This window comes from Rhodnius prolixus, unplaced genomic scaffold (assembly GCF_049639745.1).
Source record: "Rhodnius prolixus isolate KJV_2025 unplaced genomic scaffold, Rpr scaffold_7, whole genome shotgun sequence".
In the NCBI taxonomy this organism is placed as follows: Eukaryota; Metazoa; Arthropoda; class Insecta; order Hemiptera; family Reduviidae; genus Rhodnius; species Rhodnius prolixus.
This window is the reverse complement of record NW_027411582.1, coordinates 5325891-5339580: the sequence shown is the minus strand read 5'-3', so window position 1 is coordinate 5339580 and position 13690 is coordinate 5325891. Positions and strand designations below refer to the sequence as shown.

The following is a 13690-nucleotide window of genomic DNA, read 5'->3' as shown; positions in this document are numbered from 1 at the left end:
AACTAACGAGATTTTAAAAGGTGTATTTAGGCTGCTTGTCTCTGGCCTTAATAAGTTCAATTGGAAATTTTTCTGGTGATTGTCAATGTGGAGAAATATATATATATATTTTAAACTGCCACTATTTACTTGAAACTTTGTAAAATTCTTTTCAACTTTATTTATTTAAAACATTGTTTAATTTTTATAAAAAGTCAAACAATGTCATTCATTACAATATTATGCCTTTAAACTTCAATGTAACTCAAATCTATTAGATACATATAAGACAAAAGTATTCTATAGAATCTTTTTTTAGTGAGGTATAACATTGCTTTTCTATTTAAACATAATTAACACTTGTTTCTTGACCAATACTAATTACAGAGATGATAAATACATTTCTTAACAAATTTAATCATCCACAGTTTCAATAGAATTTTAAAATCAAATGCCAAAAAAAAAATATCATGTGTTTCCTTCATTGATTGTAAAATTTTTGATGTTCAAAAATTTTGTGTGTTAAAAAAAATTCTCCGTGCCAAAATTTTTGCATGCAAAAATGGCTACAATAGCACATCACAAAATACCACTTGAAAACTGTTTGGGTAAGTAATGCTAATAGATTGTTGACCATTTCCATATTAAAATAATTTATGCAGAAACAAATTAGTAAAAGTCTTTAAATAATTAACTAATGGATGTAAAATAGCAATGCTTTCATGACAATGTCCTGAAAAGTTATTAATATCAATACTTAGTTATCACTAATCAAACAGAATGCGAAACCTTTTATTTAATTTATAATATATTTGTTTTATTTTCTAAAAGTTGATAGAGGAGAAAATTCTTATCGAGAGCAAAGGATGTATCATAAATGTACGAAAACATTACCCAGATATGATGAATTGAAACAAACTTTGGGAATACCATTAACAGAGCTTTTATTTGAATATGGAATACCAGATCTTTCTTCTCGACAAGTATGTATTTAATGCTTTAGTTTTAAGAAAGTTTGCATAAAGTATTTCAGTTAACTTTACCTTTCTCATTCCTCACTTGTTATGAAGATTAAAATGTATTGTACATTATACTTCATTATTTATTTTATGAATATATTTATTGCAATAAATATTAATTAATTCATTCATTCGATAAAAACGCAAAGCCTTAGAATAAAACAAAAAACCAGAAAATAGAAATTATAATTTTCACGATTGACAGCTTTTACAGCCTAATTTTTTTATTATTACATTTTATTATTTATTTTTTTTTTTTCGTATTTAAGGCGCGCCAACATCTATGGTTTTTCGTGCTCGGAGCTTTTTTCAGAGCATGCTGGCCCCCGAAAAGTTTCTCTCCATCACCAGACAGTAAGCTGTAAGAAGCTCTTAAGAGAAAATGGGACGTGCATTTGTGGAGTAGTACTTGCAGGACACGGATTTAGAGATGGACCTACTTTTGTTACTAAAAGAGGTTATTAAAACTGTTCAGCAAGACAGTTGTAAGGGTTAATCGTCAAAAACCGTTATTACCAGGGTTGTTGTAACTGCTCCAACAAAGATTAGCATTTATTCTTTACTATTAATATTCATTTTGAGGTATGTTGAGAATGTAATGTTGGTATTTGCTAATTGGGCTGTCTGAGTTTGTTAATTTCTTTGGCCAGAATAATTCATTCAAAAAGGTAGAATTGTTTTACGAAAGTAAGGATTGGACCCTAACAGTAAGCTTATTGACAGAATCAGCTAGAAGTTCTACTTTAGGCAATCAGTTTTTCAGTTTTTTCTCTCAAAAATTTCCATTAAACTTATACTTACATGTATGTCTATAACTTTTATTAGAAAATTTTTCCTATTAAATTTATATTAAGTCACTTTTGGTGGAAGTTATGAGCAGGCTTCCCTCTAAGCAGTGTCATTTCAATGAATTGCAATGTAGCTAAGTCACTGCTACAAATTTAAAAACTTGAATTAGTTCATAGTGGACATAGTTTAGAGAAATGCTTGCTTAAATCGTTAAGATTCCAATCAGGAAAAAAAAAAACATCCATCCCAAGGATCTGCAAAAGTTAATAATGGTGAAATTTCGAAAATTTTCCAGATTGTCTTAGCAAACCCGCTTCAAAGTTAGCCAAAATTAATTTTTTGGACAAAAGCATTTCCTGTTTCTATTGGGTGGGGAAGGGAAGTGAACGATTTTCAGTTCAAGTTAAGCTCATAAATAGGATAGTTTTGTTCAAATTGTTATGTTTTGTACCGTTATTGTTTATACAACATAAGATTTAAGGGATTCAACTAAATATATTTTTTTCATAATGAAGTACATTAACTTCAAAATTAGTCCCCTGTCATGGAGAGAAAAGTGGTGATTATATTGTTAACTATGGTAAAAGGTTTACCTGAAGGTTATTCTTTATTTTTAAACAATGGGTCAGGCAAAAATTCAGTAAGAATGCACTAGAAAATCCGTTAGTCTTTTTGTGAGACAATACGGACATTGTATTGACGGGATTTGTTTGGGGTTCTATTGCACCCTAAACCAGTATATTTATATAAATAATATAAATTCAGGAAAATGTTTTAAATAAGAAGGCATTAATTAATATTTTATTTAGTAAGCCAAGTAAGAAAAATACGCAATTAAAAAAATTATCTAATCTTAAATTAAAAGTTATTTGGATGATGATGATGATGATTTAGATATTTTGGAAATCGAAAACTTACAATTTCTTGGCGTAATTAACATTAATTTATTTTTTGTGTTTCGAGACGAGTTTTATAGTAGATCCTAGTAGTAGAAATTTACTTATAATTAGGACTGCATGTTAAAAATGTCTGCAAAATATTAAATAATAATATTTGCTAAGGAGGAGATTAGCCAAGTGGTAAGCGAATGCTTGATTCCAACACGGAAGATCCCGGGTCCGAATACAGCTGCCCTTAGATTTTCTCTTCCTAGAACTTCTTATAGCCTTTATATAACCCTGTCCGGTGATGGAGTTTTCTGTAAGGAGAGAACACTGATCGGAGGCCGGCATTGCACAGATACATCTGATGGTCCTTTGGAAGAAAGCCTGTCTACTCGCTCACCTAGAAGTGCCCTAGGTAAATTTTTCCTAGGAAAATGTTTCAAAAGTTGTACACTCATAAGTACAATCTGTTTACATAGTTTAAAGGAAATCATTTGAGCATTTTCAAGAAAATCTTTTAAAAAAAATCAAGAATCTGCCATGTAAAGTGGTTCAGAGATTTAGATTATTCCATTCAGGTCCTCTAGTAAGTTCACTCTAATTATAAAGTTAAGCTTTCTGCGGTTTTAAGATATTTTGTTCATACTCAGATATCATTATCTTTTTTGGGTACTTAAGGGATCTCAAAAAGGATATCTCCGGCGAAAACTCGAAATAAATTGTAGAAAATATAAAAAAATTAAAGAAAAAAGTATTTTTGTTTGATAAAAAAAATTAATACTTTACTAATCTTTGTAAATATGGCTGTCAATAATTAGATGGACTTAACAGTTGCTTTATTTCGTAGGATTTATGGGCAAATTCCTGCAGGTTCTGCAATACTTCCATAACCTTTTGATTAGAACCTCACTCAATCCCTCGTAATAAATAAAGTCTACAACTTATCTATAAAGGTAACCACTCTTAAACCTTTTGAAACTCTATAAAACATACATATGTACACTTTATTACCGCCACCCATACATTTATTGTTTTATACTGATTGGTCTTATCGTGAAGATGTGGGGTGAAAGCTTTCTTTACCGACCAAAGCCCTCGTGTTGTTTATATTCTAAATGGTATTCCAACTTTTATCTTATCGTTGTTTCTATCCGACATAGCATGCTTATTTTTCTTAATCTTTACCAGTTTCGGATGACTAATTTTATTTAAGTGATTTTACTTAGTCACAGTTGGTTCCATAGTGGCTTCTAAATGAATTATAGTTTAGGTCTCATAAAAAATTGGGATGTCAGGGCGTAAATTTATTGTCACTGTAATAAACGAGCTGTGATAAAGGTTTGAAAGAGGTACTAATAAAAAGGTAAGAAGCTAAGCTTTCTTGAATTAAAAATTTTCTTTGAAATTTGTACTCTAAGTAAAAGTAAAACTTATAATATGTGTAAAAAACATCTTTATATTATGATAATACTAAAAATAATTACTAAGATAATACTAAAATCTAAAATTTTAAAGTTTCATATAGTGCCAAAAAACAAACCATTAAAACACTGAAACATTTAATAATATTTCGAGTTGAAAACGTTAAATTACATCCTGCCCTGTTGTCACCTTAAATTTTTGATACAGTTGATTTATCGTATTACGCGTTGGCCTTAAATCACACCCCCTACATACTAAATCAGCTATATGTGCTGCACTGCGGGCCCATCCGAATTTTCAACAATTTTTAATGATCTATAGCCTTAGAGCCGTGGAGTTAAAAATTGTCAATTTTAATACAAAAAATTACTATTTGTTTGGATTGGAAAAGAATCTGCTAAGTTCTTGACTTTTATAAAATTTCAATTTTAAAATTTAAAACTATTGGTCGAATGATAATTATTTGTCGATATTTTTTAAAAACAAAAATTGCAACTCCTTCTAATTACTTGAGGATTTGATCGTACCATCAATTCTGTCATAAGTTCCACGGCAATAATATCTTCATTTTGGGAAGTTTTACTAATAAATTTTTGAGGTAAAACAATAATGGTTGTTCTTTTATGGAGTAATTTATAAAACAAATTTAAACTTGCAGTTAATGTTTAAACTCTCTTTTCACCAATCTAATTATTCCATAAAAATTTACCGCCATTCTTAGCATAATCTGTCGTAAATATACAGCGCAACCTTTGAGAGGCGGAGTCCAAGTTGGATCGTAAAAAAGTAGTCCAAGGGCGAAGCCCTAGTTTAAACAGATTATTTTATAACGGCCTTTTTCTTTTACTTCCTGGGTTTTAAGATACCTGTTATTCAGTGATGTACCTAATAATAGAAACCTTTTTATTTTAGGTAGGAGATGTTCCGAAGGAGGAAATACTTGAAGGAGCAAAAAAGCAACTTTGGGCGTCACCCAGTGAACTATTGCAAGAAAAATTAAAACTTAAAGTACCCCTGATGCGAAGAGGGCAACAAGTACTATGTTATCAGTCAGTGTTGGGTAAGTATATGTTAACAAAATATGTATTTATATTCTTTTTCTTTTATTGCAATTCTCTAGCCATTTCCACATTTACTTTACATATATTTGTCCCGCTTATAAATGTTCGGAACAATGCCCGCAAACAAAAACACATTGTGATTTTTGTTGTGTATGATTAACCCCTCCGTTTCAGTTTTTTAAAAATATTTTCTTTTATGTAAATTTAGATTTTTTGTCGATCTCTGTATTTTTTCTATAAAATTTCCCCCTCACTAGTGCATATCAAAATCAAGAAGAGCTCCAAAAAATTTACAGATAAAAGAAGTGAAATTTGTTTAATCTTTTTCGTTCAGATCATTAGCTTACCTGAGCTCTACGAACTCATGGTAACTTGAAATTTTTTTCAGCAATTTAAAGTCCATAGCATTATGGACAGTAAACTCGTCCGTTATTTTTCCTGAGTCTCATCCTTATCATTTCTTGCGATTGCACCCTTTATCATTCATTAAATAGGGACACGTATGACTCAAGTGGCATAACACAATTCTTTGCCAGTTTTTGTAACGAACGAAAAGTAATTGAATGGCGCATGTTGTGTCAGAACATTTCACTCCTCTGATCGCGGCGAATGGTGGTGTGGTTGAGATAGTTTTCCTTGCCGGATTAACAAGCCTTTTGATCTTTCAGCTGTCTTTAATTTGTTTTTAAAGGTTTCAATGAACGATAGCTTATTTGGCCGTTTACGGAAAAACACATAATAAATCTATGACTTCTTCCTTATTCTCCTAAAAAAAAAAAACTTTGACCTCACTCTCCTTAAGGACATAGAGTGTTAAACTCAAAATAAATTTAGAAAATGTTACAGACGTAATAATCCAAAAAAGGCAATATACTAAGAGGTTAATGCCCGAAATCCCATCGTGCAAGTACAGGAAAACTGCACACAGATAATAAATAGAGTTCTTTAATTAAAAAAAGAAAGTTCTTATTAAAGTGTCTTATTATCTCATCTTATCTGTTTTTTATTATTTAATGTTTTTATGTTATTCGCAAATATTTTTTTGTGTTTAAAAAAAATTTATCTAACTTTTCATCAACTACTTCTTATGAATCATGGCAGAAACAAAAAATAAATTATAGAGATTGGTGAAGAAGTAGAAAGAGAGTTTCATGAAAGAACGGAAAAATTTCTTCAAAAGAAGGCGCAGGAAATTTATGAAGAGGCAAAAGCTCAATTTGATGTTGAAACCGATCGTATTAGAGACAAATTGAAGAGAGACATGTATGAATTATACACGTTGCGTTTAAAACAAGTTTTCTGTAAAATGTGGCAAGAATTCGAGGTTTATTATTTCTTTATTATTGTAATTATTAAATAACCAAATTTCCAAATTCATTAAATTATCACTTTGTTGAACATTAGGATTATATAACTGACAGAGAACATGTATTGCTTGCGGAAGCGGAAAGGAACAAGAGAGAAGCTGTGGCTGTGGTTAAGAAATCAAAGGAGAGAGAATTACAAAGCGCTGTAGAGAATCTTGAAAATAACTTCAAACTTCGTACGGATTTCCTAGCTGAATTGAACAGAAACCAGATTCATGAGGAATATTTACAAAAGATGAAGTAAGCAATATTTTTTTTTGTCAAGGACTTAGGTTTTAAATAGAATAAAGGATGATTAAACGAAGTGCAGGAAATTGAACAACCGAGAGGACCATTTTAATGAATAAGTAGCTCTTTTTTTGATATTTTTCCAATAAATAGCTTTTTTTTTGTTTCTATTTGTATGCACATTGAAGATATGTGTTGACCAACATACAACTTTTATTTGGACTATTTTGTTAAGAAAATTCGAAAATTTCTGCACCGGAAATGCCACTTTATTGAATGGATATTTTACTTTTCTAGAGACTGCTTCGGAAATGTTTCCTACGATGTTATCTAACCCTACACCACAAATTCATAGATCTATAGATCATGATCTAAAGTAATTTATTTGAATAATTTTCTTGAAAAATTCGTTGTGGTATATTCTGCTGAAGAGTGATGATGGGCCGTTAATGGTGCTATTTTGGCATAATGAACAGTTTTACAATCAGGTTAATGTAAGCAAAAATTAAATTTTTTTTCTGAAATTTGGAGTCGAAAATCTGCAGAAGATAGGACCTTTGAAGATTGTTGTAGTTAGAGAAAGTATTGCTCTCGCTAGATTTTTTTTTTTTAATTTATTTGCTGCGCTGAATTTTAAAAATAGTTTAAATATTTAAACTAGATTTAGTCTTTAACATTTTGTATTATTTTCTTTCTCCGTTTTTCTGGAGACTTTAATTTTAAATGTATATATGAATTAATTCTTTTTTCTGAGTTATCACATTATACATATTAATTTAAATTAAAAACAGTATGACAATTAAAGTACTGCCTTGAAGCCTTTCTTGACGAGTCTCACGCTTTCGAAAGAATTCGGTATTACCTTCTCCTGAAATGAACAATTTGAAAACTTCGATTTACATAGATGTGCGCCTGGGGGTCTTAAGGTTGTGTGACAACCCCATTATTATCTATTATCACAATCGCAATTCTTTCTTCCATCCTAATACCGTTTCATTCTTTTTTGTGGAAGAATGTTACTCAACCCAACCATGTGTTCAGGTTACTCATTGTCACTCAATGGTAGACGCAACTGCTCACCAATTCAATCAGCTGTATTCACTTCTGTATAGGTGCCTTATCTTGGGCTCTATTTAGTGCTCTAACGAGGAGCTCACACATGAGACAAAATAAAGAAAAACAGCCTTGCGGAGACTTGTTGGGTTTAAGCCAACCATGGCAGTACATACGAACTACAGGCTGCAAAACACTGGTTAGACTGATGTGAATATAAGTAGCAGAATTTAGGATTACCCCAAACCCTCCCGTATAAAAACAAAAACAATCCATCCATTCCAAAGTCCTTTGCCAAATAGGTAATGCACGTTACCAACCTCACCCTTCATCACATCCTTCATGCTCCAGTTGTCACTCAATGAATCAACAAATCTGTTGTCAAAAATTTCTATTCCAACCTTCAGGATCATCCTAATCTTCTAGCGCAACCTCTTGACATACTTCCAATCCTAAAAATCAGCAAAGTTTGAAACGTTTCTGGTCAGGAAACCATGCTTTCCAACCTCTTATTCGCTAATATATAACATTTAAATAAGTAGTAATATCATTTTTTCAAATTTATAATTTCTTAACAGCATGTATAATAATAAATGGACTGAATTAGTAAAAAAAGCAGAAGAATCTGAGGTAAACAAACTATCAGCAATTGCAGACAATTTAAGAATTGGTTATCAAATAAGTTTACTTGAAGTGATTGCGACGGAAAGAGATCTAGCTAATCGAATGATGGAAGAAACAGCATTATATTTTATACAAAGAATTCATGACCTACAATCACAGATTAAAAAATTATTTACAAGTCTGCTACAGACTAATGAACAATTGAAAATTAATAAAACGGAATTAACATCATGGGAATGTCTGCTAAAGGATGTTGTTGGACAATTTCAAAAATTTGTCAACTATGTATTGCAAGCGGTACCTGGTGATGCTGAGTATCTAATAAGTTTGGAAAAGTTATTGGAAAGAAGAAAAGAAAGTTATGGAGAGGTGAGCTAATGTTAATAATGATCTTAAAATCTTTTAATGCACCGAGTAAAAAAAAGAAGTAGAATTTTTATGTTTAAACATTTTTTTATACATATTATTTTTCCCTAAGTGTTTACTTATTAGTAGCTACCCGTTTTCAGTTCAGTAATTACCCTTCCTCGTGGTGGTGTCCTTTCATCATCTGTGCGACTCAAGCCCGGTAGTTCGAACTAGAACTTTCGCTTTTCTGTAAATGACTACATTACGGCTTCCTTCGGCCATCTTTCGTAAGCCATACGTCTAACATGGACGAAACATTTTCGAGTACTAACCTCAACTTTCCTGATGATATACTTTTGAAAAGCCATTAGCTCTCGTAATCGTCGTTCCGGACTCTTTGCAGTTTCGAAATCTTACACATTTTAGGGTTTATTTATTTATTTATTTATTTTTGTAGCAAATAAGCTGTAGAATCACCAACTTTGCTGCAGTAATTTTTAACAAGTACACCACACCTGTAAAAATCGGAAGTTTCTCTTATTTCTTGTCCAAGCTAATAAACTGGTTTGGTTCCGTGTTGAAGGAGCTATCACCCTCTCTTGACTTGCTTCTGCTCCTGATGAAGGTTACCTCTTACAGAGCAACTATAAATTAAAGAAAAACTTTCTCGGGCCATTTCTGGCAATACTAGGTTCTTCTAGTACCTAGCTTGATGCCTGTCACATATAGAACCAATTGCTCTTTTTACGTTTTTCTCAACTTCTTTTTTAATTTTCAGAGAATGAAAGATGTTGAAAAATTTACTGAAGCCGTCCATCCAATTCCATCTGCGGAAAAGTTATCCATACCAGAAAGTGTTTCATCAGAACAGATGAGTGTTGTTATACAAACAATAATGGAATCTATACTGTACAGAGGTATTGTACAAGTAACAAAAAAACCATCTCATGAGGGCGTTTTACGTGAGAAACCCAGGAAGAAAATTTCGGGACCAGAATCTACTTTGCTCACACCTACCACTGCAACAATATCATTTTCACTGGAATCTGCACTTTCCACGACTATTTCACCACTTAGAGCTTCATGGAGCAGTTGTGCTACGGATAAATCGTTTACGATCAGACCACATATTGAAAAAGAAGACTTTTGGGATGAAGCTGGAGAATTTGAACAAGAATATGAATTAGTTGAAGATCTTTGGTCCGAATTTCCTGACCTAGATGATGAAGCAATAATAGAAGAATTTATCTACGGCGATATTTGGAATTTGGACAGTGAAGCACATGCTACTGAACAAGACTTGGATACGAATGCCCTGCTATATGGTCAACAATGGATGCCCTTGACCGAATTATTTGATGGAGATATAGAAAAAGAACATGATCTGTTTGATGAATATTCCTCTATAATTTCGCCAACCGTTGTCACTGATTATTTACAGTATTTAAATAACGGGATTGAAGCATCAGCAATTGAAGCATCCATTATTAGCTTAGAGAGTAAGTATCTATCATCAGATTTCATATCATCCACAACTTTAGATCTAGACTTTTGTGAAGATGGCAGATATAAGAGGACTAAATCCATGATGGAAATAGAAGCAGCAAGATTTGCTAAGAAATATACTGATTTTAAATTTGTCGGCACTGATTTGCCGCCGACTCCATCGGTCAAGGACACATTTGTTCAAGGTAGGATCTTGTCCATATTAGACATCATGAGAGCCCATCCGAAATTGCATAATGTTTTAGTAGAACCTTAATTTATTCTTTTTTTAAAAATACATGATTACTGATTTTTTGGGTATGTTATTTACATTTTCATATTTATTTGTATTTATTTGACAGTAACTTAATGGAGTAGAATAGTAAGAATTAGATGTGACACGCTCAAGCAACTTTACTGGAATTTAATTAAGATTGCTGAGAAGGGCACACTATATTTAAACACTATAGTTTGAGGTTCCCTAACTATATTTTGTCTACTGGATGGTTTACAAAATTAAGAATATCAAACGTAGATTTAAAGTCCGGATTCAAAGAGAGATTTCCTAGAGCTTACGACCAGAAAACGTTAAAGATAAGGAGAAGGGCTAGCTTTTTTGATGTAACCTAGGAAAATACTTCCGTAATTAAGAAATCCAAACATCTGAAACAATGTTTATTTGGATGGTTCAGCTTTCTTGGCTGACTGTGTCTAGATATCTTTGTAATTACTTATATATTTTTTTGAGGAAGTCAAAAATGCATTTATATAATAATGTGCCGAACATTTCAAAAAATTCCCGATGAAAATCACTCCCAAAGTCATTCGAATTTACGTATCTAGATATACTTGAAACTCCTCTTAATGACATGTCTGCAAAATTAAAGCTGAAATTGTGATTGCTAATAAAACGGGCTTTGTCGGCAATTGAAAAGTAGAGACTTGAGTCACCTAAGCGTTGATGCTAAGCCTCTAATAAAACTAATTTGTTCAGGGCTCATTTATAGCATTGGAGACAGAGATTTAAACCATGAGCTGTATTCACTGCTCACTGAACGAGACAACGTTAAAGCAATTAGAATATCTGGACCAAGATGAGCAGGCCATATTGCGCGAATGAGCGCTGAAGAAATTCAAAAATACATTTTGATAGAAAACATGCATACATAGCACCCAAGGTTTCTCTAGTTCGATAGAATTGAAGATGCCAGGACTATTACTCTGATTTCGGAACAGAAGAGCAGCTGCGGAGGACCCGGCCAGTTACTCCTTGAAGAGAGCAAGATCCCTAAGTGGATTGTAACGCTTTAGAAGAAGAAGAATTTAGGTAAAAATTGTTTTTTTACTACCTCAGTAATCAAAAATAAGATATAAATAGGGATTGTTACATATACTTGATTGTCTAATGAAGTAAATGGTTTGATAGTTGTAAATGTATTTGACGAATTGGTTTAAACTTTTAATGCTCAATGCAGTACTCGTATGTAAATTTTAATGTGAAAATTTTTCCAGAGTAATAATGCCTTCCAGGACAGTTGTAGCAGGTAGGTAGGGTGAAGTTTCCTTGTTGCCATTTTTAATAAGCGCCTCATACCTATACGATTATTAATAAAAATTCAATGTCAATAAAATTCCAAATTTGCTGTTGCCCACTTTCTTCACATTTAAGTGATTTTTCACTTATTTGATGATATTTCTCTTCAAGAGATTTTAATTTGAAAAATTGCAGTAATAGAAAGTCATGCAAGTGTTCCCAATAGATTTTAATCCATTTATTTTTCAATTTATCTGTTTTTAATAGTGTTATTTTATTGATATACATTTAAAGCAATAAGTCGTAATAATGGAATAATTTTGATTAATAATTTTGGCATTATTTTGATTAGGTTTATGTTGGCAATTCTGACTTTCAATGGCCACTTATCCTTTACTTAGAATTATGTTTTAAATGTTGAGAAAAGGTATGTTTAATTATTTTCTATTTTCAGTTTTTTAATTATTATATAGCTTCAACGATAATATGATCGAAAAAGGAGAATAATTTAAGGAAGAAGATGGTTCTGTTTTTGAACGCTTATCAAATGTTGATGCTAGCTCTGATAGCAAGAGGTAAGTTCAGACAAATGTTTTACAAAAAATTGTTTTTGAAATCGGTTTTCCTTTTGCAAAAAAATTGGTGGAAACAAGATACTAATTAATGGATTTTTTAGTCTCCAATCTAGAAGCCTAACAATTAAAATAATCAATTTTATTTTATTAGACAATATTTATTTTAGCTGCGAGCATATGACAGCTAACAAATTATAGTGAATTCTAATAATCTATTGGACTCCATCGTTGGTATTAAATTGTTGATACTCAAAAACATCTATTTTTCCAGAAGTTAGTATAAGCATTACTCAGTCTTAGATTTTAAATCCATTTAAAACATTTATTTGAAATATATTCCCAGTAACATTCTATTAATGTCTTTTCTTGAGGGGTAGTGTTTATAATGTTCCTGCCTCCAATAATGCCATTTCTAAGAAGGTAAGAATCATAGCAATTATGTAAAATAAAAGATAATTAAATTTTGTGCTGAAATTAAAAGTTTAAATAATATTCTTCCAACGGAATATACCATTTTACTGCACAAATTTTTCACTTATTGTAGATGTTTTCGAAAGTAGCGCCTACGAGTTGTTCTTAACTTTGAATACACTTTACACACACGTAGATCTGTATATTAATCTGAATTTTTTTCTAGAATAATTTGTTTTAGGGAAGGGATATTTTGTTGGAGGGAATTTAAGACTTCTCTCTCGAATCATGTATTGCTTCACAAACTGATGCTGTGGTAAGAATCAAATATACATATTTTTCAAATTTAGTTTCTAAAGAAAATGTTTAACCTAAACCATGAAAATTTTATTAAGAGAAAGTGATGGGATGTTTAAGCCATATTTTGTTTAGTGCTGCATTTTACAGCCTGTGTTTGCTTAATAAATGAGTATATTTATTAATATACTTTTTTTTTTTATCTTTGTTCTTGTAGTTTAATACTTCTTCATGTATTCAAAAAATATACCCGTGATGCTGCACTGAAACATTGCGTAATGGATGTACCCTAGTAGGGCAGAACTGATCTCAATCGATCCCCTACCACGTGAGTACGACACAGCCTCCCTATTCAGTGTATCTTTTGGTTATCTGCCACAACGACTCGGTAGGTTGTTACGGTCTTTTTAATTAAATTTTCAACGACTTGTTTAATAAGATAAAAAATGTCTATGTTTTGATCTTTTTCATGTGCTTTAATTTTAATATTAGTGTTTAAATAAACTAAAAAAGGATGTGAGTGCAACGTTAGCTTAACTAAAGTGACCGGTAAGCGCATTTGCACAATCTTATTCAACTTTTATATAATAACAAAATCTGGAATGATCTTTCAC

At 31.5% G+C, this 13690-nt stretch overlaps 1 protein-coding gene across 2 annotated transcripts; it reads left to right on the top strand.

The window, feature by feature from the left end:
• The first annotated feature begins 427 nt into the window (after positions 1-427).
• On the top strand, positions 428-10571 carry LOC141446462 (uncharacterized). 2 transcript variants are annotated; one of them, XM_074112926.1, is made up of 7 exons: positions 428-587; positions 811-962; positions 5006-5153; positions 6276-6478; positions 6559-6761; positions 8381-8795; positions 9553-10571. In XM_074112926.1, exons 1-7 carry the CDS (start codon positions 542-544, stop codon positions 10534-10536), a joined length of 2151 nt encoding a protein of 716 aa, XP_073969027.1. In that variant the 5' UTR covers positions 428-541; the 3' UTR covers positions 10537-10571. The 2 variants fall into 2 exon arrangements, with proteins under 2 accessions (XP_073969027.1, XP_073969028.1); XM_074112927.1 differs by lacking the exons at positions 428-587; positions 811-962 and adding an exon at positions 3668-4034.
• Positions 10572-13690: the final 3119 nt, after the last annotated feature.

Bases quoted from the DNA above. Each gene is read 5' to 3' on its own strand.
- LOC141446462 (XM_074112926.1), top strand. From the start codon at position 542: ATGGCTACAATAGCACATCACAAAATACCACTTGAAAACTGTTTGG. The intron at 963-5,005 runs GTATGTATTTAA...TTTTTATTTTAG, and splicing joins CAGATCTTTCTTCTCGACAA to GTAGGAGATGTTCCGAAGGA. The intron at 8,796-9,552 runs GTGAGCTAATGT...TTTAATTTTCAG, and splicing joins GAAAAGAAAGTTATGGAGAG to AGAATGAAAGATGTTGAAAA.